This window comes from Trachemys scripta, chromosome 1 (assembly GCF_013100865.1).
Source record: "Trachemys scripta elegans isolate TJP31775 chromosome 1, CAS_Tse_1.0, whole genome shotgun sequence".
NCBI lineage: Eukaryota > Metazoa > Chordata > Testudines > Emydidae > Trachemys > Trachemys scripta.
In genome coordinates, this window is record NC_048298.1 from 23921033 (window position 1) to 23948874 (window position 27842).

At 41.6% G+C, this 27842-nt stretch overlaps 2 protein-coding genes across 2 annotated transcripts in view; one reads left to right on the top strand and one right to left on the bottom strand.

Moving 5' to 3' along the window:
• The window catches only part of FBXL13 (F-box and leucine rich repeat protein 13), a 177193-nt gene that overhangs the window by 68633 nt on the left and 80718 nt on the right, over positions 1–27842 (bottom strand). The window contains exons 9-11 of the mRNA XM_034769768.1: positions 10558–10610; positions 7009–7109; positions 206–335 (exon numbers count right to left, since the gene is read on the bottom strand). Coding sequence (XP_034625659.1) covers positions 206–335; positions 7009–7109; positions 10558–10610 — 284 coding nt within the window. The remainder of the gene's footprint in view (positions 1–205; positions 336–7008; positions 7110–10557; positions 10611–27842) is intronic.
• Positions 105–27791, top strand: LRRC17 (leucine rich repeat containing 17). The gene is made up of 4 exons (XM_034766057.1): positions 105–265; positions 16096–16985; positions 23995–24150; positions 26024–27791. Exons 2-4 carry the CDS (start codon positions 16223–16225, stop codon positions 26425–26427), a joined length of 1323 nt encoding a protein of 440 aa, XP_034621948.1. The 5' UTR covers positions 105–265; positions 16096–16222; the 3' UTR covers positions 26428–27791.

Below are 27842 nucleotides of genomic sequence, written 5' to 3' on the forward strand. Positions count from 1 at the left end.
AGACATGACACTATGCTGGACATGAGCCAAAGCCTATAGTGCTAGTCCTCAGTAAAAATGTAAGCAGCTGTGGTCATGTAATTTAAAACCTCTGAAAAGTTTGCTGCAGTGCTTGTACTACTTTAGTATACCATGAGTGCTGGATGCAGCCAGTCATCGAAAGGATTCCTTTCCTCACAGCATGAAAGAGAAATGAAATGCAAACCTGAATGCAACCTGAAAGGTCTAAATAGATGAGCTTGTGACATCCTTTCCCAGATCCCAGGTACTGTAAGCCTTTGTCTGTGAATTTTCTGCAGTAAGCTAAACTCAGATATTGTAAATTGGAGAAGCTCCTTTACAAAAGAAGGAGAAAAAACAGTTACTACAACAGTAGGCTACAGAACACAGATGCAATCAGATTCCATAGCTAACATCTTTCTAAAAGTTCTGTGAAAAAGGGATGCTAGATTTTAACTGAGATTCTTTCCTTGTTGAAATTTAAAAGAATTTAGTTTTCCTTGTTTCAAGTATTGTAACTTGTTTGGAAATAGTACTATTGTACAGTATATCATATCATCCTTAACTATATTCAAATAAATATTAATTTATGGATAATTTACTTAATTGCAAAAGCACACATTTTTGTAAGAAGTTGGGAGTGAATATGTATATTTTGGAAGCCAATGAACCTTTGAGGCAAGGTACAGGATTTACTTTGCCATTGATTTTACAAGCTGTGTCTGTTGGAAATGAAAACCAGAACTCTATCAAAGGATTTTAAAAGCATACAGGGATTAAACATACTGTTAAACCTTCTGTGGTCATGTAATTGTTTCCATTAACATTTTAAAAGCCTGCTATTAAAACAAATTTAAAGTGGAAAGAGATACAAAACTAATGCACACACATACCAAAGAATTCAGTCTTCTCTAAATGACGTTTAAATCAGTTATTTTTAGAAAATACTTGATTATTTACACCAAATATTAGATAAAGGAACAGTGGCAAACTATGTACATGGAAAATTGTAAGTGTATTGTATGAATTTGTACTCTCTAAATCTATTCAAGTTTTTATTATGCAAATTTAGGCATATAATATATCCAAGACTCTAAATTATACTGAACTAAATTTCTAACTGAAATAAACAAGTATTGCAATACCATAATTACCAGAAATGAAAGCTTACAGAAAAAATCAAAACATATAATTAGCATTAGGGCATACTGCTCTGTAAGAGATTTAGATTTAGGGATATACTCAGGCCAGTTTTGCAAGTCAGCAAAAACTAGGCATTTTGAAGGGAGGCAGGAATACCTACTCTGGAAGTGATTACTTAAGGAGTGGTTCACAGCATTGTTGTGGGAATTTACTTTATGCTTTGAATGTACATTGAGAAAACATACTGTTAAATCAAACTGGGTAGAAAAAAAGGGGATAGGAAGTTGGAAAGCAACAGGAAAAATGATAATGTAATTGCTCAAAAACATTAAATACATGCTAAAATTAAATTTCATATTAAGAAAAAAGGCAAATAAAACAATCAAACAGAGACAATAGAAAATAAATTCAGGGATCTTTTTAAATGGAAGATGTTTCTTTCTATATTTAATAAAGAAATGTAAGCACTGCCAAGTTACTTTCGAGAAGGACAAGCCTTTCTGCATTATATTGGAATAATCTGCATCAGCAAGTAGAGTAGATATGCTCAGCATTGTTGATCAGCTTTTCAGAGGATACACCTCTAGGCATAGTCTCTACGAAACACACTGCAATAAGAGAATGTTTTTGAAGTTTTCTGACAGTTTTGTTTCGATCCATCTATAGTATTGCAACAGAGAGTCCTGTGGCACCTTTAAGACTAACAGATATATTCTGACGAAGTGGGTATTCACCCACGAAAGCTTATGCTCCAATACATCTGTTAGTCTTAACGGTGCCATGGGACTCTCTGTTGCTTTTTACAGAACCAGATTAACACGGCTACCCCTCTGATACTATAGTGTTGGTTGCCCAAGGCAGAATGAGCTCAGAAAGGTACAGAGAAAGCTTCCGCTCCACTGTATTGAAGACTGGGAATCAATATCTTCTACTAGCAGGTAGCAGCTCAACACTTCTTGTAGGCACCCTAACTTTCTTTAGATTGCTATGTAACTCTTTCTCTGCCCTCTGTTTTTATGATCTGTGTGTTTCCTGCTTTCTTCTGACATTTTCAAGGCGACAACTTTCTCAGTAACACAAAACTAAATCGCAGATCTTTAACTTAGTGCAGGGAGTTACAGTTGCCCGTGTGCTGGATCCTATTTTATGGCTGAATCTGATATGGAACCTAAAATCTTGGCTTTTGTGACTTTGAGTCTATCATTTGGCATCAAGAACTTAACATAGTGATGTTTTAAAACAATTTGCCAGAATAATCTTCCATAGTTATTCTGGATAGACAGGCTTCATGTATATTGTAAGGACTGTAACATAACTTCATTGGAGGAGAAATACAAAGCAGAATTCCATCTTGTCACAACATCTGAAATCAGCTGTGTAACTCAGAGGCTGAAATCTCTTGATAGAATGAAAGAGTGGAGGAGGAACATGTGAAATGGCCAACCAGTTTCCAGCTCATTAAGAATACAGTTCCTTTTGATGGTTTTTCCAATAATGGATCCTTGATATGGAGCAGTAAGATGTATGGAAAGCATTGCAAGATGCATATATTTCCATCGCTAAAAGCGTTTATGTTAGCTACATTATCTCAGAGAATTACAAAGAAAGTATCTGTTGTGAGCTGCCACTTTTTGAGCATCCCTAGAAACACTGCTGAAATTTGAGTGCTATCAAAAGCCTCATGTTGTTAATCTCAGAAAGAACTACAGTATTGCTTTACGTCCACATGTCTTCATCAAAAAAGTGTGGCATTTGGCAGTTTTCATTCAGAATTATCATTAGCTACTGACATTTTTCACACATTTTAGGAAAAAACACTGTAAACAAGGCAAGAGAAATCCGTTAATGAAACGCTAGTATTTTATTGACTCGAACAAAGAGGAAATTTTACCTTATTTGTAAATTTTGTTTCTCATATTGGAGACATCCACCAATCTGGTTGACACACTCCGGGGTAAGTCTTGCCCACACATTAACAGAAGCAGCTGGCTCTAATTTTTTGGTGGTAACAGGAAGTTGGGGTAACTGGGATAACATAGGCTGGCAGGCACTCCAGAAAAAAATTCCAAATTTAAACATGAAGAAATTGAAACTAGAAGAAGGCAAAAATTATGCCAATACGGAGAAAAAAACATAGGCTTTTCCACAGATGATAGAAAGAATAAAACTGGTGCAGAGATGCAGGGTGGAAGGCTGCCTGAAGCAAGACTAGAATCTGCCACTGATTGGTACATTCCCAAGACATCACTCTACTGCAGGACAAATCCAAAAATCCAAAATATACTTGCAAACAGAGAAAAACACACTCCAGGAATATGTGGAGCTGCTGTGAAAAGTCAAATTTTGTTTTCTCCAGGGGGAGAGAAGTAGTGCACAACTACCATCGACGAAGGAGACAACTCTGTTGGAATAATTCAGCTTTCTTCTACTGCTTCTTTTGATAAGTGAACTGGACCTACCCAGCAGTAGGTCCTCCAGCCCTCCAGTTTGGTGGATGAACACACATCTCCCGGATGTTTATCTATAACTATATCTATAACTATTACATCACAGTTCACCTGGATAGTGTGAATTCTTTGCATTTGCTTTCAAACCATCCTTTGGGCAGCACTTTTTTTTTTTTTTTTTTTTTTTGGTAGTTCTCCAAGAAATATTTGGTTCAGGAAATATGGCTGCTTTAAATACACAATTCTCTGTTTTTTTGCATATTGTTTTGCCACATCTCAGACAAAGTGCCTTATTTCTGCATGTGCCTGCATGACTATTGTAGACTAACGAGACCCAGAGCAGGCTCAAGAGATCAATGGGAATTTGCACACTTTGCTGGATTCAAGTACAATCTGAAAAAAAACTCCCTCTGAACTTCTTTAAGCCCACTACTATGCCATAAAGAAAGTCAAAACGGATAGCTTCAAGCAAAGCCATGCCTTACTCACCGTTTTGAGGAAATAAGGGACAAAACAGGAACTTGGTAGAGTAGGCAGGACATATAATCACAATATTGCTTGACTGTCTATCTACTTTTTAAAAATCACTATCCAACAATTCTGAATACATCTCACTCAATAGATATGCATACAGAACACATCTAAACTAAATATTAGTCCTCTGCCAAATTATAACTATCAACACTAGACAACAATGCTACTGAGGTATCTGAAACTTTACCCCCAAAAAATCTGTACAAAAAAAATCTCTCCTCGGTGAATAGATAATTATAAAGGAAATGGTAGTCAGTATAATAAATTCACTTATAGTTCCTTCTTCTCTCCAGGAGTCCGTCATACACATTCAGAGCAGATAATCACCCCCTCTTAAATCCAGACACCCAAGACCTTACATCACAGCCATTAACCTTCCTGCTGAAGTGACAGGGCTGCTTTCAGAACCTGTCAATATCATAATCATCCAAAGTGGCCAGTGATATGCTACATGAAGGGTTGATGCCTTTTTTCAGGAGGTGTGCTTCTAATGCATTCACGTTTGGCCTGGGAGGTGACAGTCCAAGATGAAAGCTTAAGCTTTGTTCTTCTACTTGCCATTGCAGTGTATCACCACTAAGCCACTGAGATGGGTAAAAAAAACCAACTCCACGCGGCATGACAAATTCCTCTTTCATACACTTTCGGCAGCTTTACCAGTTACTAGAATGCAAAGCACAAATAGGATGGTAACTCCTTATACTTTAGCTCAAAACTGCACATTCATGTGCCCTTTGTTTGTGAGTTTTCCTCTCCATCCAAAGAAAGCAAAAGCTTATTGTACTTTATAAACCAGAAAGTTGCTGCTTTTCTGATTAGTGATCTAGATAGGGTGACCATATTTCCCTATGCTGAATACGGGATACCTGGTAAAATTACTCATATTCAAGCAAGTTCAATAGAAATTCATCAGAACGATGCAGTACAAATGTTAAAATTAACATCAAGTTGACTGAGCCCCTGTTAAAAAGAAATACTGTGGAGCTGAATTATTTTTATCTTCTTATCTTTAAGGTTTTAGGATTCAGACGGGGAGCGGTGACACACACATACACACACTCCTGTACACCTCTCTCACACAAAGAGACCGACAGACCCGACCATCCCTGCCCGGTGCGCTCTGCCCTCCATGCCTGACTGGGCCCCCAGGATGGACCCACCTCTCCTGGTACCTGGCGCTGCATCTTCCCGAGGCAACACGTAGAGGGGCATGCAGGCTCACATGCCCCCCTCCCCAGATTTCTGTCAGGGTTCACACCAGAATGTGGCTTGCAGCAGCCTTTTGCAGTGTGCAGGAGGGAAGGGATGGGAGCTGCTTCCAGTCGCGGGGGGAAGGGGGGTGTTGAAGGGATGACCTGGCCCATATCTTTGCAGAGCTCATCTCTTCTCCACTACTCCCCAGTGGCTGAAAGCAGCTTGTCCCTTCCTGCTCACACAGTGTCGAAAGGCAGCTATCACCTCCAGGCTGTTGCTGGCCACTGACATAACCCAGCCGCCTCCTGTCCCCCGGCTACAGCGCAGGCAGGAAGGGGTTAAGCTCTAAGGATGCATTGTGCCCAGAGAACCTGACTGCAAGGGCTTCAGCAAACCCGGCCAGAGAGGTGGAGCAGCCCCACGCTGCCCAGGGGCAGGACCCGGGGGGGTGGACGGTTGAAGAGGGTGCTAAGTCCCTGCCCGGGGAGGGGCTGCTTTGGAGCCTGCAGGGTTGGGATGCAAACTGGCTGGAAATCGCTTCCCCACCACTACAACCCCAGAGCTTAGCTGAGGGGCAGAGAGGCTTCCCCGGGCCAGCACTGTGCGGGGCTTTGGCACAAGCCGGACTCGGCTCCTCCCGGCCAGCACCCCAGGCCGAAGGGTCTTGGCCTTTCCTAGGGTGCCAGCCCAGCCAGAGGCAGTGAGGGAAGGAAGAAGCCTGCCACCCAGGTGGAGGGTGAGCTGAGCACTCCGACCAGGAGCTGGTTCTCCGCACAGCGCTGTGAGTGGGTCGCGCCCTGCCGGGGGAGATATGAAGGAGCAGTAGGGCTGGGGGGACGGGGTGAAGAGGCAAAGTAGGGAAGGGACAGCGGGAGGGGGAGCACATAAAGAGCCGATGGGTGGACAGCAGATGTGACACATAACCGGCCACTGACTGGCGCCTGCCTGTACACACTGGCCTCCACAGCTCACAACGTGCAGCCAGTGCTGGTCGGAAACGGGACGGGGGGCGGGGCCCTGCTGGCTGAGAGCCAGCACACAGCGGGGACCGCGCTGATGCACCAGCACAGGGAACGGCCAGCCCCACATGCTGCATCTTCACCCCGCCACTAGCCTTGCACATCCACCCTCATTGTCAGCCACTGGACCCCCCCACTCACTGCTGGTGGGCAGGCAGCTGGCGAGCACGGATCCGGTCAGCAGCAGGACCTGCCAGTACTGATGCAGGGGAGACAGAAAATACCGGACAATTTGCCCATTTTTAAGAAAAAGCTGGGTCACCTGCAGGAGGGCTTAAATATGGCACTGTTCCTTTAAAAACAGGACGTCTGGTCACCCTAGATTTACATAATCATCTCAAACTTGCAAGCTAGTTGCACAATCATGAGCAACTGTGTTGTTTGTCCAAAGGAACTTTGTTTGACTAGCAAACTCACACGTTTCTGTAAAACTTAGCAAGCCCTATAAACTAACCCAGTGTAAATGTTTTACTACACTAAAAGACAAACAAAAGAGAAAAATCCTAAGAACAATATATATGGCATTTTTCAGTTCTTTACAAAATAAAAGGAAACCTGTAAAATCCTCAGAGAAAGTTATATTTTCTTGCAATGATAACTAAAACTCATATTTTCGTAGAGTACATACGACTTTTGTTTCGTACTAATCTAAATGTAGGAGATATTTTTACCTTGATAACAGTCTTAGTGTCCCATTAGTAATATCTGTGTATGACAGATTTAAATAGAGAAGAGCTGGACAACCTTCTGATATAAGTCTCATTGATTCATCCTGAATAATAATAAAAAAATCACTTGTCAAAGTATGTCAAATTAGAATTTGTTTGTATTTTAGTGTATCTAAAGTCTCTTCTATACTGTAGCAGAAAAACTGAATTAATTTCATAAAAGTATTAAATGCAACAGTACCGAGCAAAAACATTTTCTCTTTAAAATGCTCTAAAGAAAATACTATATTATAATGTTTCCGGAATTATTTTTGTTGACTGTAAACATGACTATTTCTATGCCCCCAATTCAGGAAGGCACCTAAGAACCAAGAAGTCCTAATGAAGTCAATGGGACTATTCACATGCTTAAGTGCTTTGCTGAATCAAGACCTAAGTTAGCAGGTCTATAGACAATAACTTAAGTCAACTCTCTAAAATCCAGGGAGTGTGCTTGATTAACTATTCATACCAGTCCATCAATTATAGAATGCTCACTGTCCACAACATTTCTTTTTAATTTGAGTCAGTTCCTTTCTTTAATATTCTTTGGAAGTGGCACCATCTATCTTTTTCTATGTATCAATATGATCACTACATTAGAATACAGACATACGGAGGCAAATCTTGAAACATTGGTGCAGGGGGCTGTTCCCCAAAAAGTATATGTGAATCCATTAGAGATGCAAAAACCCGCACTTGTGACTGCAAATCAAATAACTGTGTGGAAATCAGTATCTTATATAATTATACATTTTTGCCCAGATCCTCACCTGGTGTAAACTGGCCTAACTCAACTAACTTCAAAGGAGCTATACCAATTCACACCAGCTGAGGAGCTGACCATTTTTGGTTACAAATGTCCATTTCCTTAGTCAAATGCAATGGACATGCTCACTCATATCCTTAGTTCTTACATTGTCATGACAGTCTCCTGTTAGGGATGTTAAAGAGTGTTTTATAACTATTGCAGACACCAGGCTATCAAAATATTGATATTAATTGACATTTAAATCCAACAACAGTAAAAGTGAGAGAAGTCTGTAAAAATCACGTGCTTTTAAAATACATGATTACACCATATAATTTGAAAAATGGTAACAACAACAGTCCAGCCACAGACTGTTCCACTACTGGATTCAATATTAGAGGGCTAGGAATGTTATCAAGTGTAATCAAGCGGTTCAATTAGCTGAATATTCCTTCATTGATCTTATTGTTTTATTATTCTATTTATGTCTCTGCTATTTAGCTCTCTTAAGAAATAGCTAGAATAAAATGAATATTTGCCCTTCCATCTTCCAAAGAAGGGATTGCTTGGAGGCTATGTAGTGTTGATATAATACACACACCTTTCATAGACTCATAGAAGATTAGGGTTGGAAGAGACCTCAGGAGGTCATTTAGTCCAACCCCCTGCTCAAAGCACGACCAACACCAACTAAATCATCCCAGCCAGGGCTTTATCAAGCCAGGCCTTAAAAACCTCTAAGGATTGAGATTCCACCGCCTCTCTAGGTAACCCATTCCAGTGCTTCACCCCCCTCCTAGTGAAATAGTGTTTCCTAATATGCAACCTAGACCTCCCGCACGACAACTTGAGACCATTGCTTCTTGTTCTGTCATCTGCCACTACTGAGAACAGCCTAGCTCCATTCTCTTTGGAACCCCCCTTCAGGAGTTGAAGGCTGCTATCAAATCCCCCCTCACTCTTCTCTTCTGCACACTAAATAAGCCCAGTTCCCTCAGCCTCTCCTTGTAAGTCATGTGCCCCAGCCCCCTGATAATTTCCGTTGCCCTCTGCTGGACTCTCTCCAATTTGTCCACATCCCTTCTGTAGTGGGGGACCAAAACAGGACACAATACTCTAGGTGTGGCCTCACCAGTGCCGAATAGAGGAGAATAATCACTTCCCTCAATCTGCTGGCAATGCTCCTACTAATACAGTCCAATATGCTGTTGGCCTTCTTGGCAACAAGGGCACACTGCTGACTCATATCCAACTTCTCGTCCACTTTAATCCCCAGGTCCTTTTCTGCAGAACTGCTGCTTAGCCAGTCAGTCCCCAGCCTGTAGCCGTACATGAGATTCTTCCTTCCTAAATGCAGGACTCTGCACTTGTCTTTGTTGACCTCATCACATTTCTTTTGGCCCAATCCTCCAATTTGTCTAGGTCACTCTGGACCCTATCCCTACCCTCCAGCGTATCTACCTCTCCCCCCAGCTTAGTGTCATCTGCGAACTTGCTGAGGGTGCAATTCATCCCATCATCTGGATCATTAATAAAGATGTTGAACAAAACCGGCCCCAGGACCCACCCCTGGGGCTCTCCGCTTGATACCAGCTGCCAACTAGACATCAAGCCGTTGATCACTACCCGTTGAGCCCGACAATCTAGCCAGCTTTCTATCCACTGTATAGTCCATTCATCCAATCCATACTTCTTTAACTTGCTGAATAATACGTCTCATCATAGAAGGCAATCAGGTTGGTCAGGCATGACTTGCCCTTGGTGAATCTATGTTGACTGTTCCTGATCACCTTCCTCTCCTCCAAGTGCTTCAAAATGGATTCCTTGAGGACCTGCTCCATGATTTTGCCGGGGACTGAAGTGAGGCTGACCGGTCTGTAATTCCCCAGGTTCCCTTTCTTCCTTTTTTTAAATATGGGCACTATATTTGCCTTTTTCCAATCGTCTGGGACCTCCCTGGACAATTGGAGGTCGACTTTTCAGAGATAATGGCCCATGGCTCTGCAATCACATTAGCCAACTACCTCAGCACTCTCGGATGCATTAGATCTGGACCCATGGATTGTGCATGTCCAGCTTTTCTAAACAGTCCTTAACCTGTTCTTTCATCACTGAGGGCTGCTCACCTCCTCCCCATACTGTGTTGTCCAGTGCAGCAGCCTGGGAGCTGACCTTATCTTTGAAGACGGAGGCAAAAAAAGCATTTAGTACTTCAGCTTTTTCCACATCATCTGTCACTATGTTGCCTCCCCCATTCAGTAAGGGTCCCACACTTTCCCTGACCTTCTTCTTGTTGCTAACATACCCATAGAAATCTTTCTTGTTATCCTTCACATCCCTTGCTAACTGCAACGCCAATCGTGCCTTGGCCTTCCTGATTACACCCTTGCATGCTCTAGCAATATTTTTATACTTCTCCCTAGTCATCTGTCTTTCCACTCTTCGCTAGTCATCTGTCATCACCTTTCCACTGGAGGGTTCCAGAAATGTTTAGAAACTTTAAAAGGACACTTCCAACTCCATGCAATAATGGAATAAGACTCTTGGAGAGAGTATCTATTCAGGATTACTTAATTTTGAAGAATATTAATTGTAATTATCTTGTCAATTTAGGCAAAAATTACAAAAAATATCCACATGCATTATCCAGTAAATTATTAGAAAGCATAGTTGTGAGTAAATATTTGGATGCTACAAAATGGCTTGGAATTTCTTGCCAACTTTAAACACATAGTAAACCATGAACCTTTCCCATAACTTACATTTAATCCTTGGCATTCAGAGACATTCAAATCTTGCAAATTTTTACATTCACCTAAAATAAAAGATAGACTTAATATTAGAGTTAAAGATTAATGGTTGGAATTTCCTAGATCAGACCAGCAGTCCATCTACCTCAGTGACCTGTCCCTGACAATGGCCAGTACAAGATGATTCTGTGGAAAGTCCAAGAAACCAGGCAGAAGACAATTATGGAATAATTTACTCATCAGAAAAGTTGTTTTCATCCCCCTATCACTTAGTGGCTGGTTTATGTCCTGAGGCATGATGATTCATGTCCCATACTACATTAAAAAAATATGTTAAAAGAATGATAAGCTTATAAAGACAAGGACTCAAAAGTTAGGAAATGCCAGAATTAAGGTTGCCCATCCAATCTTAATTCAGCTCTCTTCTCTTGTGTGTATGCATTATGATACAATATTTAACTACACGATTATATACTATGTTTTCCACAGGAAATTGAGAGCACATGGAAATAGTCTCCCTGCTCTCAGAGCCTCAGACCACAGCGGCCCCTGGCAGCCAGAAGGAGCAACTGCAGAGAAAGTCCTCCTCATCCCCTATGCCATGGAATCTTCAGAGAATTTAGCCGCCAAACTCTAACAAATCTCTATTAAGAATGTGTGAACTATGATTTTTTCAGAGGCTTATAATTTGGCCAAAATCAGGTTGATTTTCACAGGAGCAGCAAAAGGCATATTTCTGATACAAAGACAACTCTCCTGCCAAATTTCAAGTCCCTGGTCCAAAGCATGGAGTTGCTAGAGCTTCTCAATTAAATAATTGTAAGATTTTTTTCAACAAGGGCAAACGATGTATTTTTCTTTGTTCTCGTTCTCAGAAACGGCTGATCTGATTCTGATTTTTTAAAAACATAAATAAATAAATTCAGCCTGAGGCAGACACTTGATGTGGGAGATTCAATATGAGATGTTTATATTGATCACAAGAAATATTTTGAAAATCTTTTAAATAATTATTCTCATATAACACATCTGAAAAAGGGGCCGCCAAACATATGCTTTTACCTGCAGTCAAAAATTAATCCAACATTACATCTCTACATTCCTTTCTATGAAAACAATGACCTTAACTAAAGTCTTGGTATACTATCTTACTAAAAGTTCTTTGAAAGAAAAAACACAATGCTGTTAAGAGGGATCTGCCAACTCAAAAGATTCCATCCAGTTAAAATTAGCTCCATGATTGGTAGGCTACAGGAATGTCATGCCACTTCTATGCCTCCCTATATCCCCACCCTAAAACCACAATACACCTCGCCTCTACAGATAGTAGAGGGGAAAACAGAACCTGAACTAAGGTATGCTGATACTTCATATTAGTTGCCATTGTTGGCTACAGAATCTAAGCCTTTTTTTTTTTTAATTAAATCTCTAGCCTTTATGGTTGCAAAGAATCTTCTAAATGGGAACTGAGTGTAAACTGATGCAGTGACATCTCCTTGAGTCTGCAGACAGTCTGAAAAAAATATCTCTGAGCAGTGTGAACTGTTCCACTTCATCTAAACGGAGTGTTAATGCCGAAGCCTAATTAAAACAATTAAAATGTCAACATTTGACATACAGGACAAGAAAGAGAAAGCATCATGTCAGGAAGAGCTGCACAATCTATTGAGAATAGTATCTCCTGTTGGTGCCATGACAGAGTGAAGCTTAGTAAGTGGGCAGAGCTTAGTACCACTACTGTTTTTTCCCCAGTTCAGTCCTAGGGGACTGGAGGGAAATAGAGTACTTAGATATATCACTTTTCTTAGCTATCTTCCCCCAGATTCCTCTTTTGTCCATTTAGGACTTCCCTGGGATTTGCCAGTATCAGAGACCTTCTGGAGCTTGTGTAGCTCAGTTCCAAATAATAGAGAGCATCCCCGTTGTAATGGCCATGATTAGAACAATCAGTCAGAGTTAGGGTTTCCAATATTGTATTTAAAAATACAGGACAAACTTCAGATGTCCCCAATCTTGACTTGAACCTCTGGGGACAAGTTCCTTTCCCTCCACCCCCATGCTTCCTAGAGTTTCTCTCTCTCCAGCTCTGGATACAGCAGAGAACCCAGGGCCTCAGATGCTGAGCCAGGAGCTGCTGAGATTCCTGTTCAGGTTCTGCTTGGGTGCCAGGAGCTGAATTGGAGGCTACAATTGCTTGTCTTTGCCTGCTACAGTGCTGTGCACCCTGTTGGGGATGTTGGCAGAGACTCAGCGCACTAGGAGGCTACACCTGGGAGTACTGACCCCCCCCCCCCGCCAGATAGAGCCCCTTCCTGATCCTGGCCCTTCAGTACAGGTCCAGGGCACATATCCCCATCCACTTTCCCTGCCAGATGGAGCTTGAGCAGGGAAAGCAGATGGGGCTGCACTCAAGAGCTGAGGAGAGGAACCTGTCCGGGGGGAAGGAGGGGGGAGCAGTACTCATGGGTGCATCTTTCCACTCCCCTCCCAATCCTGGCCCTTGAGCATGGCCCCATCTGCTTTCCCCATGCAGCACTGAAGGGCAAGGATGAAAGTGGAAAGATGTCCCCATGAGTACTGTCCCACTGCTGTTGAAATATGGGATAAAAAGTGTTCCATATTGATTTAGTATGGGACAGGCAATTTTCTATTTAAATTAGGGAGGTACCTTGTAATATGGGACTGCTGCAGGGCTGGCTCCAGGCATCAGCTTGGGAAGCAGGTGCTTGGGGCAGCCACTCTGGAGAGGGGCAGCAGGTCCAGCTATTTGGCGGCAATTCGGCGGGCGGTCCCTCACTCCCGCTCGGAGCGAAGAACCGCTCGCCGAAGTGCCGCCGCAGATCGCGGCTTTTTTTTTTTTTTTTTGGCTGCTTGGGGCGGCCAAAACCCTGGAGCCGGCCCTGGACTGCTGGCAACCCTATTCAGAGTGAACAACATCTGATTCCCAAAAACTAATACATAAAATGCCTTTTATTTTTCACAGAATGTAATGGACAAAAGCAGTAATTATAATTAGAGCCCTATGTATTTCGCAAATGCAAAATAAAGAAATAAAACAAAAATGAACTGTAAATGGACATAAAATGAAACTCAGCCTGCAGCAGCAGCTCCTGCCCCATGGGGTTGGGCCCAGCTCCATACTCCAGGTGCTGTGACCTGGCACACGAGGTCACAACGCTTCTCAGCTTTGGCCTGGCCACACCTCCATCATAATGGGAAGGCAGGTTGGTCAAATTTGGAATTGCAGTGCCACTCACTCAAATTTGGCCCAGTTGCCCCCTCTCATCAAGACAGAGGAGCCAAACCTGAGTGTACTGTAACCTCAAGGGCCAGCTGGAGTGGGGAGCCGGGTCTTGCCCTGCAGAACAGGAGCTGCTGTTCCAGTGTGAATATGGGGCTGGCTTACTCTCTAGCTTTCCCCGCAGGGCCTCCCACCCCTCAGGGGCAGGACCTTGACTTTCTCATGGAAGAGAGGCTAATGGGGGGAGGGTTGGGGCTCAGTGGGGGAGGAGGATAGGAGAGGTGTCCCTGGGACTAATGGGGGATGGGGTTATGGTGCACAGTGGGGGAGGGAAAATATTTAAGTGATGGGGAGGGGTTTCTGGGGCTTGGGGAGATTGAAGTTCAATGTGAGAGAGAGAATATATAAGGGGACATAGAGAAACCTGGGGATACAGAGGGGGATTGGGGTGGGGGGACTGGTGAAGGAAGTCAGAGGGGTTGGGAAGATCCAGGCTGTTCCATGAGGTTTGTGTCTCTGAGTGGGCATGGAGAAGTGGGAGTTATTTGGAAGCTGTAGTAGTACATAAATTTCAAGGGGGGAACCCTGAGGAGCTGTCTGAGGTATTTTGAGGTGGCTAACTGTCGTGGGGGTTGGTGAGTTTCTCAAGGCATAGAATAATGTTAATAAATGATGTTGTATAGATAAACTGGGATTTATACACTGTTTTGATTTATATATGGTCATGTGACGTATTTTATTAATATAAATGTAACAAAAAGAAATAAAACAACATTTTATTGGATAAAACAAAACAGAAATTCACAAAAAATGATAAAAAATAAAAAGAATTTCACAGGGCTCTAGTTATAATGTTCATTTTTTAGAGATGTTTATGTGTTTTACTAGAATGGTGATATAAGGAGAGATCTGGCAGGTGCACAAATAAAATGGAGAAGCCATTCAGAGGCTTTGCCAACAAAATAATTATATCCAGGAGCAGCATAAATCTTTTTTATTTTAGCAAGAAACAACTAAATTATACTTTTAAAGACAACCTTTTTCATTTTCTATTATAAAACTAAGTTTCAAACTTTAGATTTCTGATCCAAATAAAGAAATATTACAAATAGGTCAGTGATAATGAGACAGCGACTTATTCTATCCTTTAAAGACCGTGCTTTTCGGGTGCATCATCATTAGCAAAAAAGGAGAGTTCTTCACTCGAGTTAACTAGCACAAGGTAAAATCTTATTGAAGACAAGACAGTTTGTAGTTCTCACATGAGTTAGCAGGTCAAAGGTAAATTACAGGCTTTCCCATAGTCTTCATCTTCACCTGCTAACTCATGTATAAACTACAAACTGCCTTCAATATAATTTTATCTCATGTTAGTTAACTTGAGTTAAGAACACACCTTTTTCCTAGTGAAGACAAGGCCTTTGAAACCACAATGATGGTTTAGTGGCACACAAAACTACCATATAATGGTATGTGTTGAAAACTGGGATTTGTTCAAAGTTATCAGACCAACAAGGACTCTGCATCCTGCAGAGACATCATGCACAGGCCAAGGGAATCATGCACTGCCCTGCAGCTGACTCATAAACAATACTGAACAGGATCCAGAGGGAGTCACATCCGGCCCTCTTTGGCCAGCAAACAGCTGGAATCATGTAAGAGGAGTAAACGGCAGATAATGAGACTTCAGGGTTTAACAAGTCCCTGCCAAAATAGAATTTTATGACCATATTGTATACTTGGTACACAGCCCTGAGTAGGGACATATAAAGCTGCATCACCCCAAAGGGAACTCCAGGAGGGATTATACCTCCACAGAACACAGGAGGAATGCACATGCTTTACCATCCCTTAAGAATGAGGGCATTCTGCACCCTCCCCAGCTGGCCAGTTCCTCTGGGATGATTTGCACTCTTTGTGTGCTAGGAGGGGAGAGTCCTTGCATGCCCATGATACCAGGGACTGGGACTGTGCTTGATTCTTCTGCAGAGGGCACAATGGGGCAAAGGAATCCTTGTGCCCTTCCTCTGAAACTGTATGTGCACCTAAACGAAAGCCAGCTAGAATCTAGCCCTGTATTTTGACAGCTTGCTAAATTTAATCTAAAGTGAATGAAAGTGGATCATCGAGAGCATGAAAACATCTAAACAATAAGAAGTGACCTTAATGTCCCTGTCTGAGAAATTTTCAAGTTATGAGTGAATCTAGTGTGCTGGCTGAACCACTTTGTAATGGTTCATTTTAAGTACCAGTCTCTGTGAAAATGTCTATTTTACACTTTCTAATATTCCACTTTTCTTCCTACACAGGGATTCCACATCCACCAGCTGTACCTCCTCGATTCAGAACAATATTATCTCCAAACTCATATTTCAAAGGAATACTTTGACTGTTCCAGCTGTCACAGAAAGTAATTGGGGCCAACTGGATGTCAGAATGAAAGTGGTTACTATTATAATACTACTTTTCTTTTGTAAAGCAGCCTACTTTAGGAAGACAAGGAATGGGAGTTTGAGAAACAAAGCAAATGGAAGGACAAACAGCTTAAGAAAAGCATCTAGTACTGTTAAGCGTTATGCCCCAGGCCTCCCCTGTGATGTGTATACTTATCTTCATGAGAAATACTTAGATTGCCAAGAAAGAAAACTGACTTTTGTGTCTCCTGATTGGCCTGAGGATTTAAGACACATGCTGCTAGCAAGAAATAGGATTCGCAAACTGAAGAATAATATGTTTTCCAAGTATAAAACATTAAAAAGTCTGGATTTACAACAGAATGATATATCAAAAATTGGAAGTGAGGCTTTTTTTGGTTTAAACAAACTTACCACACTCTTACTTCAGCATAACCAGATTAAGATTTTATCAGAGGAAGTTTTTATTTATATGCCCCTTCTAAACTACCTGCGTCTTTATGATAATCCTTGGCATTGCACCTGTGAGATGGAAACTCTTATTACGATGTTGCAGGTTCCAACAAACAGGAACTTGGGAAATTATGCCAAGTGTGTACACCCAATAGAACTGAAAGATCAAAAGCTAAAGCAGATAAAAGCTGAACATCTATGTACTGAAGAGGAAAGACTGGACCCCAAAAATATAGCAGCAGCAAAGCCAAAAGTTGTCAAACCAGAATTTGATTCCTCTCTTTGTCATATTTATGTATTTCCCATGCAAACATTGGATTGCAAAAGAAAAGGTTTGTTTACTTATTTTTAATTCAGTAACAATGTTTAATGTTCTTGCTCCTCTGCTGTTATATTTCTTCTCTAGTTAAGTAGGTTATGGAAAATCAGTACGGTTCTAGAAATTTTTTGCTTTATTTTTTTTAAATAGTACTAACAAATTCTTTGTTCTTGTGATTATAAAGAGTGTAATTGCAGTATTTCATCACCATTTTAGAGCCCAATTCTGCAAAAACTCCTGCATGTATTTAATTTTATTAGCACGAATACTCCAACTGAAATCAATAGGAGTGCTCCCAGTAACAAAGTTAAGCACATACTTAAATTATTGTAGCAGCAGAGCCTAGTTTTGACTGGTTTTACTCCAATAAAGCTACTTTTACATATGCCAATAAATCTATAAACAAAATTATAGTTGATTCAAAGTGACTGCACTGACAGAGGGAAGAGCACAGGGAACTCTTCACCCTGTTCCAGTGCACAAGGGTAGCCATAATTTGATAGCAGGGAGCTGCCAGCAGCACTCAGAGGCCCCAGAAAAGGCCCAGCTGAATGGAAAGACATTGTCGTCCCACCCTCTGTGTACCAGGTTTCCTGCATAGTGGAAAGTACCAGCTGTTCTTTTTGAACAGCTGTAGCAAGGGTACTCTCCCTGTTCTTCCTCCCAGTGCCCAGGAGGCATTTCAAAGTCATATGCTTCCAGGTACTGCTACTAGGAAGAGTGCTTCCTCCCTTCCCTAAATTCATCTCAGGGTCTTAGGAGCCATAACTGAACCCTAAGAGTAAATAGTTGCCCATCTGGGAGATGTGAACTTATAAGTACAGGTTTGTCTATGCTTTTTATTTCCCATATTTTATCCCAGGAGAACTACCAAAGAAAAACAAAAAAAAAATTCTGATGAGAACTGTTCTCTGGTTACACCCATTGCAAACTGCATTCAGTTCATGCTTCAACTTTACAAAACATAAAATAAAAAACAGTACAAAGATGTGGAAGTAGTCTACTTGGGGAGGATTTTGCCCAATTTTTGCAAATTACAACCTGTAGTGCCTGACCTTTGTACTATGTTAGCTATTTTTATCTTGTAACATGCTTGCCAAACTGCTTTGCTATTTTCTTCCATTTGCCTTACTGTGACTGTACATTTATATAACTGCTTTTATTGTAAAAAGAACGAGGAGTACTTGTGGCACCTTAGAGACTAACAAATTTATTTGGGCATAAGCTTTCGTGGGCTAAAACCCATCAGATGAAGTGGGTTTTAGCCCACGAAAGCTTATGCCCAAATAAATTTGTTAGTCTCTAAGGTGCCACAAGTACTCCTCGTACTTTTTGCTGATACAGACTAACATGGCTACCACTCTGAAACCTGCTTTTATTGTGTTCCTGTCCCCTACCCTTGATTCCAGGGAGGCTCTGTCTTTGCTACTCTCTGTGTCAGCTAGAAGAAGGATAGACGAGCTCAGAAGTCAGTATGAGGAGACAAGAAATGTACATAAATTAAAGGCTTCAGTCTGTGACCACCTGGTGTACACAATCTGTATGTCATGTGCAGGGCCGGCTCCAGGCACCAGCCTGGCAAGCATAGGGTTACCATATTTCAGCAAGCAAAAAAGAGGACGGGAGGAGCCGCCCTAGCCCCGCCCCCATCCTGCCCTAGCCCCGCCCCTGCCCCACTCACTTTCCGCCCCCCTCAGAACCTCCAACCCTCCCCCCGCTCCTTGTCCCCTGACTGATCCCTCCTGGGATCCCTGCCCCTAACTGCCCCCCAGGACTCCACCCCCTGCCTCCCCTGACTGCCCCCTCCTGAGACCCTCCCCCCATCCTAACTGGCCCCCTAGGACCCTACCCCCTACCTGTCCCTTGACTGCCCCAACCCTTATCCACACCCCCAGACAGACCCCTGGGACTCCCACGCCCCATCCAAACACTCCCCACCCCCTGATAGCCCCCCCACAACTCCCAACCCCCCCCTCGCTCCTTGTCCCCTGACTGCCCCCTCCTGGGACCCCTGCTCCTAACTGCCCTCCAGAACCCCACCCCCTACCTAAGCCTCCCTGTTCCTTGTCCCCTAACTGCCCCCTCCTGAGACCCCCCCACCCTAACTGCCCCCCGGACCCTACCCCCTACCTGTACCCTGACTGCCCAAAACCTTATCCACACACCCCCCAGAAAGCCCCCCCCGAACTCCCGACCCCGCCCCTCTCCCTGTCTCTTGACTGCCCGCTCCAGAACCTCCCTGCCCCTTCTCCGACTCCCTGGCCCCCTTACCCTGCCGCTCAGACCAGCGTGCTGGGGAGGAGGAGCAGGGGGAGGAGCTCCAGACTGCCGGTGCAAACGGCCAGCTGGTGAGCTGTGAATGCAGGGAGGGAGGGAGGGAGTGCTCTCAGCTGCAGGGGAGAGGAGGGGGAAGTGGAGGAGGGGCTCTCTCTGGCTGTCGGAGCCCCATGTAAATGGCACCATCCGGCCGGCTGCCCTGTTAGTCGCGCCGCTCTGCATGGGGGGGGGGAAGTCCAGACATTTACAAATTCCCCCCGGACGCTATTTTTAACTCTAAAAGCCGGACATGTCCAGGGGAATCCAGACGAATGGTAACCCTAGGCAAGCAGGTGCTTGGGGCAGCCACTCCGGAGAGGGGCGGCACGTTCAGCTATTTGGCGACAATTCGGCGGACGGTCCCTCACTCCCGCTCGGAGTGAAGGACCTCCCACCGAATTGCCGATGGAGATCGCGATCGCGGCCTTTTTGTTTGTTTGGCTGCTTGGGGCGGCCAAAACCCTGGAGCCGGCCCTGGTCATGTAAGAAATCTTCTGTCCTCCTACCTCCTTTTCCCCAGTGCTCATTCCTGTTCTTCTTCCTCCTCCCTCCCCCACTCTTTCCCTATAAGGCTACTTCCTCCTTTTGATTTTCCCTATTACCCTTTCCTCCTGGCTTACTTTTATTCATTTCTTACTTGCCCTTGCAGTATAAGATATCACAGGGTCTTCACTGTGCCATCATTACCCCTTAAGGCTCCAGTAAACATTACTACTGAACAAAGACAGGCACCTGATATAAATATACAAATATAAGGAATTCAGAGTGAATGTGAATTTCCAGGCTGATACTTTAGGCCATAGCATCCTCTCTGTATAAGTCACGCAGAGGGAAGCAAATTTGATTTGAGCTGATTTTACCTGAGTTGAGTATCAGCTTGAATGGACTCAAAATTCTTAGGAATGGGAGAATACAGGCACCAGGGCAGTGTGACTTCTTCCTTCAAGCTGCCTGAAGCCTCTCAGTATGGTCAACTCTTGGTTGGGGTTTCATGGGCTTTTTTGGCTATTTAAAAATGTGTGTTATTATATCCGCCCCCATAAGGATGTAGTAGAGGTACCCGGAGCTGCTACCCCCACATACCCTCTAAGAGGCAACCACAAAGTTCCAGTGGATTTCTACCCAAATGGTTAGTCAAATTCAGGGTGTTGTGGGTTGTTCCAGTTAGGATGAGAAATTGTTAATAGAGTCAGCTATTTCTTTAATGCAGGCTTGTTTATTTATAAAGAATGTACATAGCCCTGCTTCTCTGGACACAGGAGGAACTAAATGACAAGGGTCAGTTTCTTTGCTTAGGGTCCCAAGCCTCTTTAACCAGCACTTGACTCAGAAGCCACCTCTGTAGGCTTCTTTCAGATTCTCACACTGGGCTTGTCTAGGCTCCAGCTGTGTCCTTCTCTGTGTAATGTTTCCTGCTTCTCTTACTTAAACACACACTTATCCCTCTGGTTAGGCAATACCTAGCAAGCCCCTCTGTCCAGTTCATTCAAATTTCTGGGCAGCCTTGCATTTCTCTTTATTTTAATAGCAGACATCTGCCTATGATTTGGGTTTGGAGGCTGCTATTATTTCAGTCACTTTCTTACATTCATCCTAAATGAAAGACAGAAGTTATGGCACAAACCCTAACAAGGTTTAACCCAAACAACTTACAACAGATGGGTAGGCTGACTAGCAATGCCAGGAGTGCTCCACACCCCAAAGAAGGCATGAATACATTAAATGAGGGAATGGACAGGTCTCTGCCCCTTAGAAAAGTGCCTTAAGGCCAATGATGGAGGAAACACATGATGGAGGAAGACTTTTTAAAATGTGTATATAGTCAGGTTTTTTTTTCCTAAACAGCCACTCACCAAATCAGTGATATACTAGATCTGTCAACTTTTTAGAGTATAAAACTGAGATTCCTCCTGGTTGCAGCAACATGTCATCCTATGTGATTTTGCATTATGTTATTGTAAAATAATCACAAGGTTCTTAGCTATCTAAGTATTTAGGTGGCCAGTGTTACCCAAAAATAACAAAAAATAAAACAAAACAAAACCCTTTGATGCATCAGGTCTCCAAATAAATTCTGTCTGTGGCTTCACAAGAAAATCAGGAGTCTCCAGACTGAACTGGGAGTGTTTGTTTCTATATGCTGACCTACTAGATTATAAAGGCTCCAGGTAGTGTCTTGCTTATTGTCTTTAGTGTAGGTCATTTCACAAGAGAAGGAGAGGTGATATCACGCATAGACAAATTACTGGTACCTGAAAGGTACTGCCTTCGGGTAGCTTTTCAAACAATAAGAGAAAGGACCTCATTATTTTGCTATACCAAATGGAAATAGGCCTACTTCATTTTTAACATCCCAACACATTTTGGATGCTTTTTGCAACACACAAATGGCTAGAAAGTCCAGATCCCTCCCTTTCTAACCTCCCTTCTTGCTGTTATATCCTCCTTTCCAAATTTCCCCCTACTCCATGCAAGGCTACTGGCAGGAGCAATATATTACTTTTTATCCTTAATTTTCAGATTTAAAGTTGAAATTTCCCTCACAGGTACTGAGAAAAGACTATATCATTACTTCACCCAAAGATCACAGAAAATAGCAGTCAGAGCAGGATTGACAGAGTCATATAAAAAAGGCATGAGGTTTACTTCAGATCGAATGGGTGTAGGTCACATTTGCAATAAATATGCACAATACTGTTAGGGTTTTGTTTTTGTTTTTCACTCTCTTTATCTCACTGATTTTAAAGTTAGTGCAGTTGAACTCAGACACAAACTGGTCCAGTGTCAAAGTATGATAAGAAAACATTTTTCCGTGTAGATAATCAAATCTGAGTGGAAATTTTGGAGAAATTACAAAATCCACTATAATATGGATCTTAAAATGCTATTAGAAATAATGATACTACAGTATCTCAATGGAACTAGATGAATAAGTCTGATATGATACAGTTCTTCCATTAAACACTCAAAAGCAGTCTCTGGGAAACCATAAGAAGTAAGCTGAACCTCTGGGTTGATAAACCATTAAGAAAAGTAGTGACACAGGGGCAGATCCTTAGCTAGTTATACTGTCAGAGTTCCAAAGTCTATGGCACTCTAACAGTTTACATCTGCTGAGGATCTGTCCCTAGGCGTGCACAGTGGCTACTTCTTAAACATCATCATGTCAGCCAAAACAAAATGTTTTTTCCCAAAAAACAGATACAGCTCTTGATAAAAAATCGAAGTGCCTGCCAACAAAATTATATATTTTAAAAGTGCATCCTCTAGCACTACTCACTTTCTATGCCTCAAAGGCACATTGCTAAATCTTTTCTTGGGACACATTATTTCCTTCTCACTCTATGTGGTGCATTAGGTGTTAAAGCCATAACTTTGGATCTTCCTTGCACAGCCTCCCCACAGCTTTTGGGGTACCATGTAGCCAGCCTGTGCCCCTTTGAGAGCAGGATTTGAAATTCTACCTGCTGCTTATGTAGGCTATGCAACGGACCTTAAAAGAAGTCAGGGAGTAAGAAGCCTGTCTAAGCAGAATTTAGCTCATTGAAGGAAGGACACTCTAGTGCTTAGGGCACTAGCCCTGGACTTGGTAAATCCAAGCCCAATGTCCTTTTCTGACACAGACTTCCTATGTGACCTTGGGTAAGTCACTTAGACTCTTTGTCACTTAGTTCCCAATCTGTAAAACAAGATTAATAGTACTTCCCTAACTCATAGTGGTGTTGTGAGGATAAATATATTAAAGATTGTGAGGTGCTCAGGTAACATAGTAATGGTGAGCCATATATATGGCAAAGATATATATAAAAAGCCTAGAAATGCCTCAGTACTTTACATAAGGGTAGTAACTATAGTATTTTCACTGCTGTTAATACTTAGAACACATCAACTTTTGGTAGTGTGAAACAAATGGTACAATACAGTATACTAGGGTCTGATTCTGGAACACTTTCTCACAGTGATGAACACCTACTCACACAAGTAGCCCCATTGATTTCATTTAGGTGAGGAAGTGCACTACAATCAAGCCCTTAGTTTGTATAGCATTTTTGTAACTGCATTATTCAGCTGTATACAAGTTAAAATAAAAATGTAATGCATAGGAAGAGATATTACTATGTACTAGCATAAAGAAGAGAAATTATTTCAGATGAAACGTAAAAATAGACAGTCATGTTAGGCTGTTCCAGTCAACAGGAGCTGCATGAGAAATAACTTTCACATTAACAGTGTGAAAAGACTGAGAATGGACCAGGGGTGGTCAGTGCTAGATGAACAGAAGGAGCAGGAAGGGAAGTAGAAAGATGCAAGATATATGAGGTATTTCTGTGTTTTCCCAGATGCTTAGTAAGCGGGGGGGAGGGATAGCTCAGTGGTTTCCACATTGGCCTGCTAAACCCAGAGTTGTATGCTCAATCCTTGAGGGGGCCATTTAGGGATCTGGGGCAAAAATTTGTCTGGGGTTTCAGTCCTACTTTGAGCAGGGGGTTGGACTATATGACCTCCTGAGGGCTCTTCCAACTCTCATATTCTATGATGCTTTCCAAATTATATTTTTCTGAAAGTTACACCCCTATCTATCTCTAAATGCAAGGAACACAGGTCATCTTTATACCCTGGCACAAATTGCTCTTACAGCGACATGCAAGTGGTAGAGATAATCTACAGATGATATAACATCCATCTTTTCATTTTTTTTTTTTAAGAGTTAAAGCAAGTTCCAGGTAACATACCTCCAGATATTGTTAAACTCGATTTATCTAACAACAAAATCAAACAACTACGAGCCAAGGAGTTTGAAGATGTTAATGAACTGAAGATATTAAACCTTAGCAGTAATGGAATAGTTTACATAGATCCTGGTAAGAACAACTCTATATATTTATACAAATAGTAAACTGTGTGCTTTATTAATTATTAGCATTGGCTATGTCTTTATCATATATATTCTAAATGAGAAAAATCTAGAAGATCAGAAAACTTAACAGCTTGGATCAAATTCTGCCCTCAGATGCATTGATTTTATAGAGCCAAACTGTGCGAACATGCATATTGGGCAACCCCATTTAAGTCAATGTAGCAAACATGGATTTTGGGGTACTCTTAAATTCAAGCAGAAAAGAAGCAAAAATGGAATTTTTGGGACTGAAGATTAATCAGTACCCAAATGTTATGTAATTAAGTACATCTTTAAACACTACTTGCCAAATCTGACAAAATTTGGCTTAATTTTATACGGCTGCTTTTAAATTATAGGAGTCACTATAATATAGAGACTGAAAAGGTTAATGAAATTTGATATTTTTGAGATACTTTGTTATATTACTAGATCTCAAAATAGCTTTTAGTGCAAAATATTGTAGGCTATTTGTGTATATTTTTATATGATGTGTGTATATTTTTATATGATGAAAACAGTCAGAAACAGGAAGGAGACAGAAGTAAGGAACACAAACAAAGAGTAGGCTGCTTTCTGCTGTAGCATTCTGGAAGCTTAGTAACAGTGAACAATAGTGACATCAATAAAATAATGTTTAAGAGGTCAAAAATAATACATTGCTAGACTCCTTAAGCTAAGTCCTGCGCTATATAATGACCACAGAGTGGGTTTATTTAAAGGGTGTGTTTTTCTCTGAAATGTTACTCTATAAAAATGGCATTGTTTAATTCCATGTTTATTGTCTCTCATTGGCTCCCTATTAAATATACTCAGTTAATAAGTAGAGTTTGTTTTTTTATAACTAGCAGCCCAGCAAATTTAACCTGGGTGGGAATTAACTGTGAAATTAGATTCTCTCTTTCTCATTATTATTACCAGTAATAGACAGGCCAAATCAGGCATTTACTGATATCTCCGCAACTCTGTTGTCTTGCCTTGCCTACCTACAAAGATTGTACAGCTTTTTCTGAGCTCTGGTCAAGTGAAAAAATTCTCTTAGTTAAAGTGGTACAACTCCCCCTAGTGTGGACATAGTTATACCAGTATACAAGTGTTTTGCTTATTCCCATATGAAAAGGGGTATAAATTATACCAGCATAAAGCACCTTTATACCAGTACAACTGTGTTCACATTAGGCATACATACCAGTATAGCTATTTCAGCCCAAAAAATATCATACCCCTAACCAAAATAGTTATACCAAAACAAAATCTGTGTACAGACCAGTCTTCATTTCACTTGGGCAGCTCCGTTGCCAGTATAATTAAAGCTGTACAACCCTGTGTGTAGTCAAGGCCTGCGTACAATTTGAAGACAGTGGAGTTGCAGAGATGTCAATGACTTTCTGATTTGGCCTGCCAAACCTATATTACTGGCAATAATGGGTGTGGCACCGATATAACTGATTATTGGAACAATTCTCTCATGATGCACAATTAGATTCCAGCTCACCGGCTCTTTGTTGTGTTATCTCCATTGTGCTAACAGGAGTAAACAAGCAGAGAAAATTTATATTTCTCAGTAAATTGAGAGCAAGCTACTCTAAATACACCAGATCTGTTGTGAAGGTTTACATGCCACTTCTCAGAGTAGATCCACACTTTTATGTTTCAATTTACATGAAGCCTTACTTGTAGCCTTTTAATAAAAAATATAAACCAGTGATTTTTGACCAATGTATATAAGCATACTGTTTAATCCATATTAATATGAGAATGTTTTCCCTGTTACAAGCATATTTTTCTATTTTATTCTATCAATTCTACATTTCAATAACTTTTTTTTAATTGACCAGCTGCTTTTTCAGGACTCATTAACTTAGAGGAGCTTGATTTATCAAACAACACACTGCAGAATTTTGAATATGGAGTATTAGAAGACCTCTACTTTTTGAAAATATTATGGCTGAGAGAGAACCCTTGGAGATGTGATTACAACATTCATTACCTTTTCTACTGGTTAGAGCATCACTACAGTGTTCACTACACTGGTCTAGAATGCGAAACGCCTGAGGAATACAAAGGGTGGTATGTTGGAAAATATGTCCGAAGTTATTATGAGGAGTGCCCAAAAGACAAGCTGCCAGTTTATCCAGAAACATTTGAGCAGGACAAAGAAGATGAGGAATGGGAAAGACACAAAGAACAATCAGTTCAAACAGTAAAGAAGCATGGTGTAATTGTCACTGTAATAGATTAATTCGGGAATTTTTTTATTACTAGATTCAAATTTTTCATATTTTATGTCAGAAAAAATCCTGTTTACATTTTTGTTACTAGTGTTGTTTGTCCATAAGGAAATATCTGCCTACATAATTTTTTTAATTGAAGTTACTAACGACATGACGGTATTAGTTATACATCATCTTTAAAAAAATTTTTACTGTTTCTGACCATTTGTTTTCGGTCACCCTTGCTATGTGTTTGGGTAACAATTTGAACCTACAAAATATAAATGGATAGATATAGATATAGATCTATAGTGGAAACATGTCATCTTATGTACAGCAAGGCATGATCCTGCAGTTTGCTCTGCATGGGCAGAGCATTTTCATGGAACTCAATGTGGGACTGGGCCCAAAGCTCCTCTGTGTTGAATGTATTGCAATTTCTTTATATTTATTGGCTCCTTGAATTGTTCCCAGGAAAAGTTCTGTACATTTTATGTAGCAGTTCTCTTGTGTGTTATATTTATACCAAATAATGAAATTGCAAACTGAACTAGAACAGGGTACAAAATCAATGGGAATTGCACATGGAGTAGAGAGAAAGGACACGCCAGTGATCAGGGTGCTAGCCTGGGCCTTAGGAGACCCAAGTCCAATATCCTGTTCTGACACAGACTTCTTCTGTGACATTGGGCAAGCCAGTGAGTCTCCCTGTGCCTCAGTTCCCCATCTGTGATGGGAATAATAGCACTTCCCTACCTTACATGGATGATATGAGGATAAATACATTAAAGGCTGTGAGGTGTTCACATACTATGGGAACAGCGGCCATATATGAACATCAGTTAGATGGTCAGTACCCCTCAGGGCAAAGACCCTTACTGCCCAATATTCTCAAGAAAAGGAATGATCCAACACTCATTTACATAGCAATACTTCCACTGACTGATAACATTTAGCATCTATACAGTATTTTCTTTTTTAAAGTTTGCATCAGTTAATATTAACCAGTCTGAATACTTCCTCTTTGAGGTAGGCATTAGCATCCCTTCTGGGGAAATGATGGCAAAGAAGGGTTAAGTGAGTTGCCCAAGACCACACACCAGATTGATCTCAGATCTGAGATCAGACTCAGAGGTCCCAGCTCAAACTCCAGATCACGCCTCCTCTCATACATCACTGACAGTTATGCAGGAGTGTAGGAAGCAGAATCAGGCTCTGCATTTGAAATGTCTGACAATACATGCAAGCGACTGTATTGGGAGGAGATCTGGAAGGCTGTATGGAGGGAAAAAATATAGCTTTCAAACTCTATACTACATTCTAGTGGCCATGGATCCCTCCCTCCTGTCTAAAAGCTCACATACGTTGTTTTGCATTAAAAATGTAATCCAGAGCATTTGTTAACAGTTTTTTCTAATATAAAACATTAAACCAGAGGGAAATT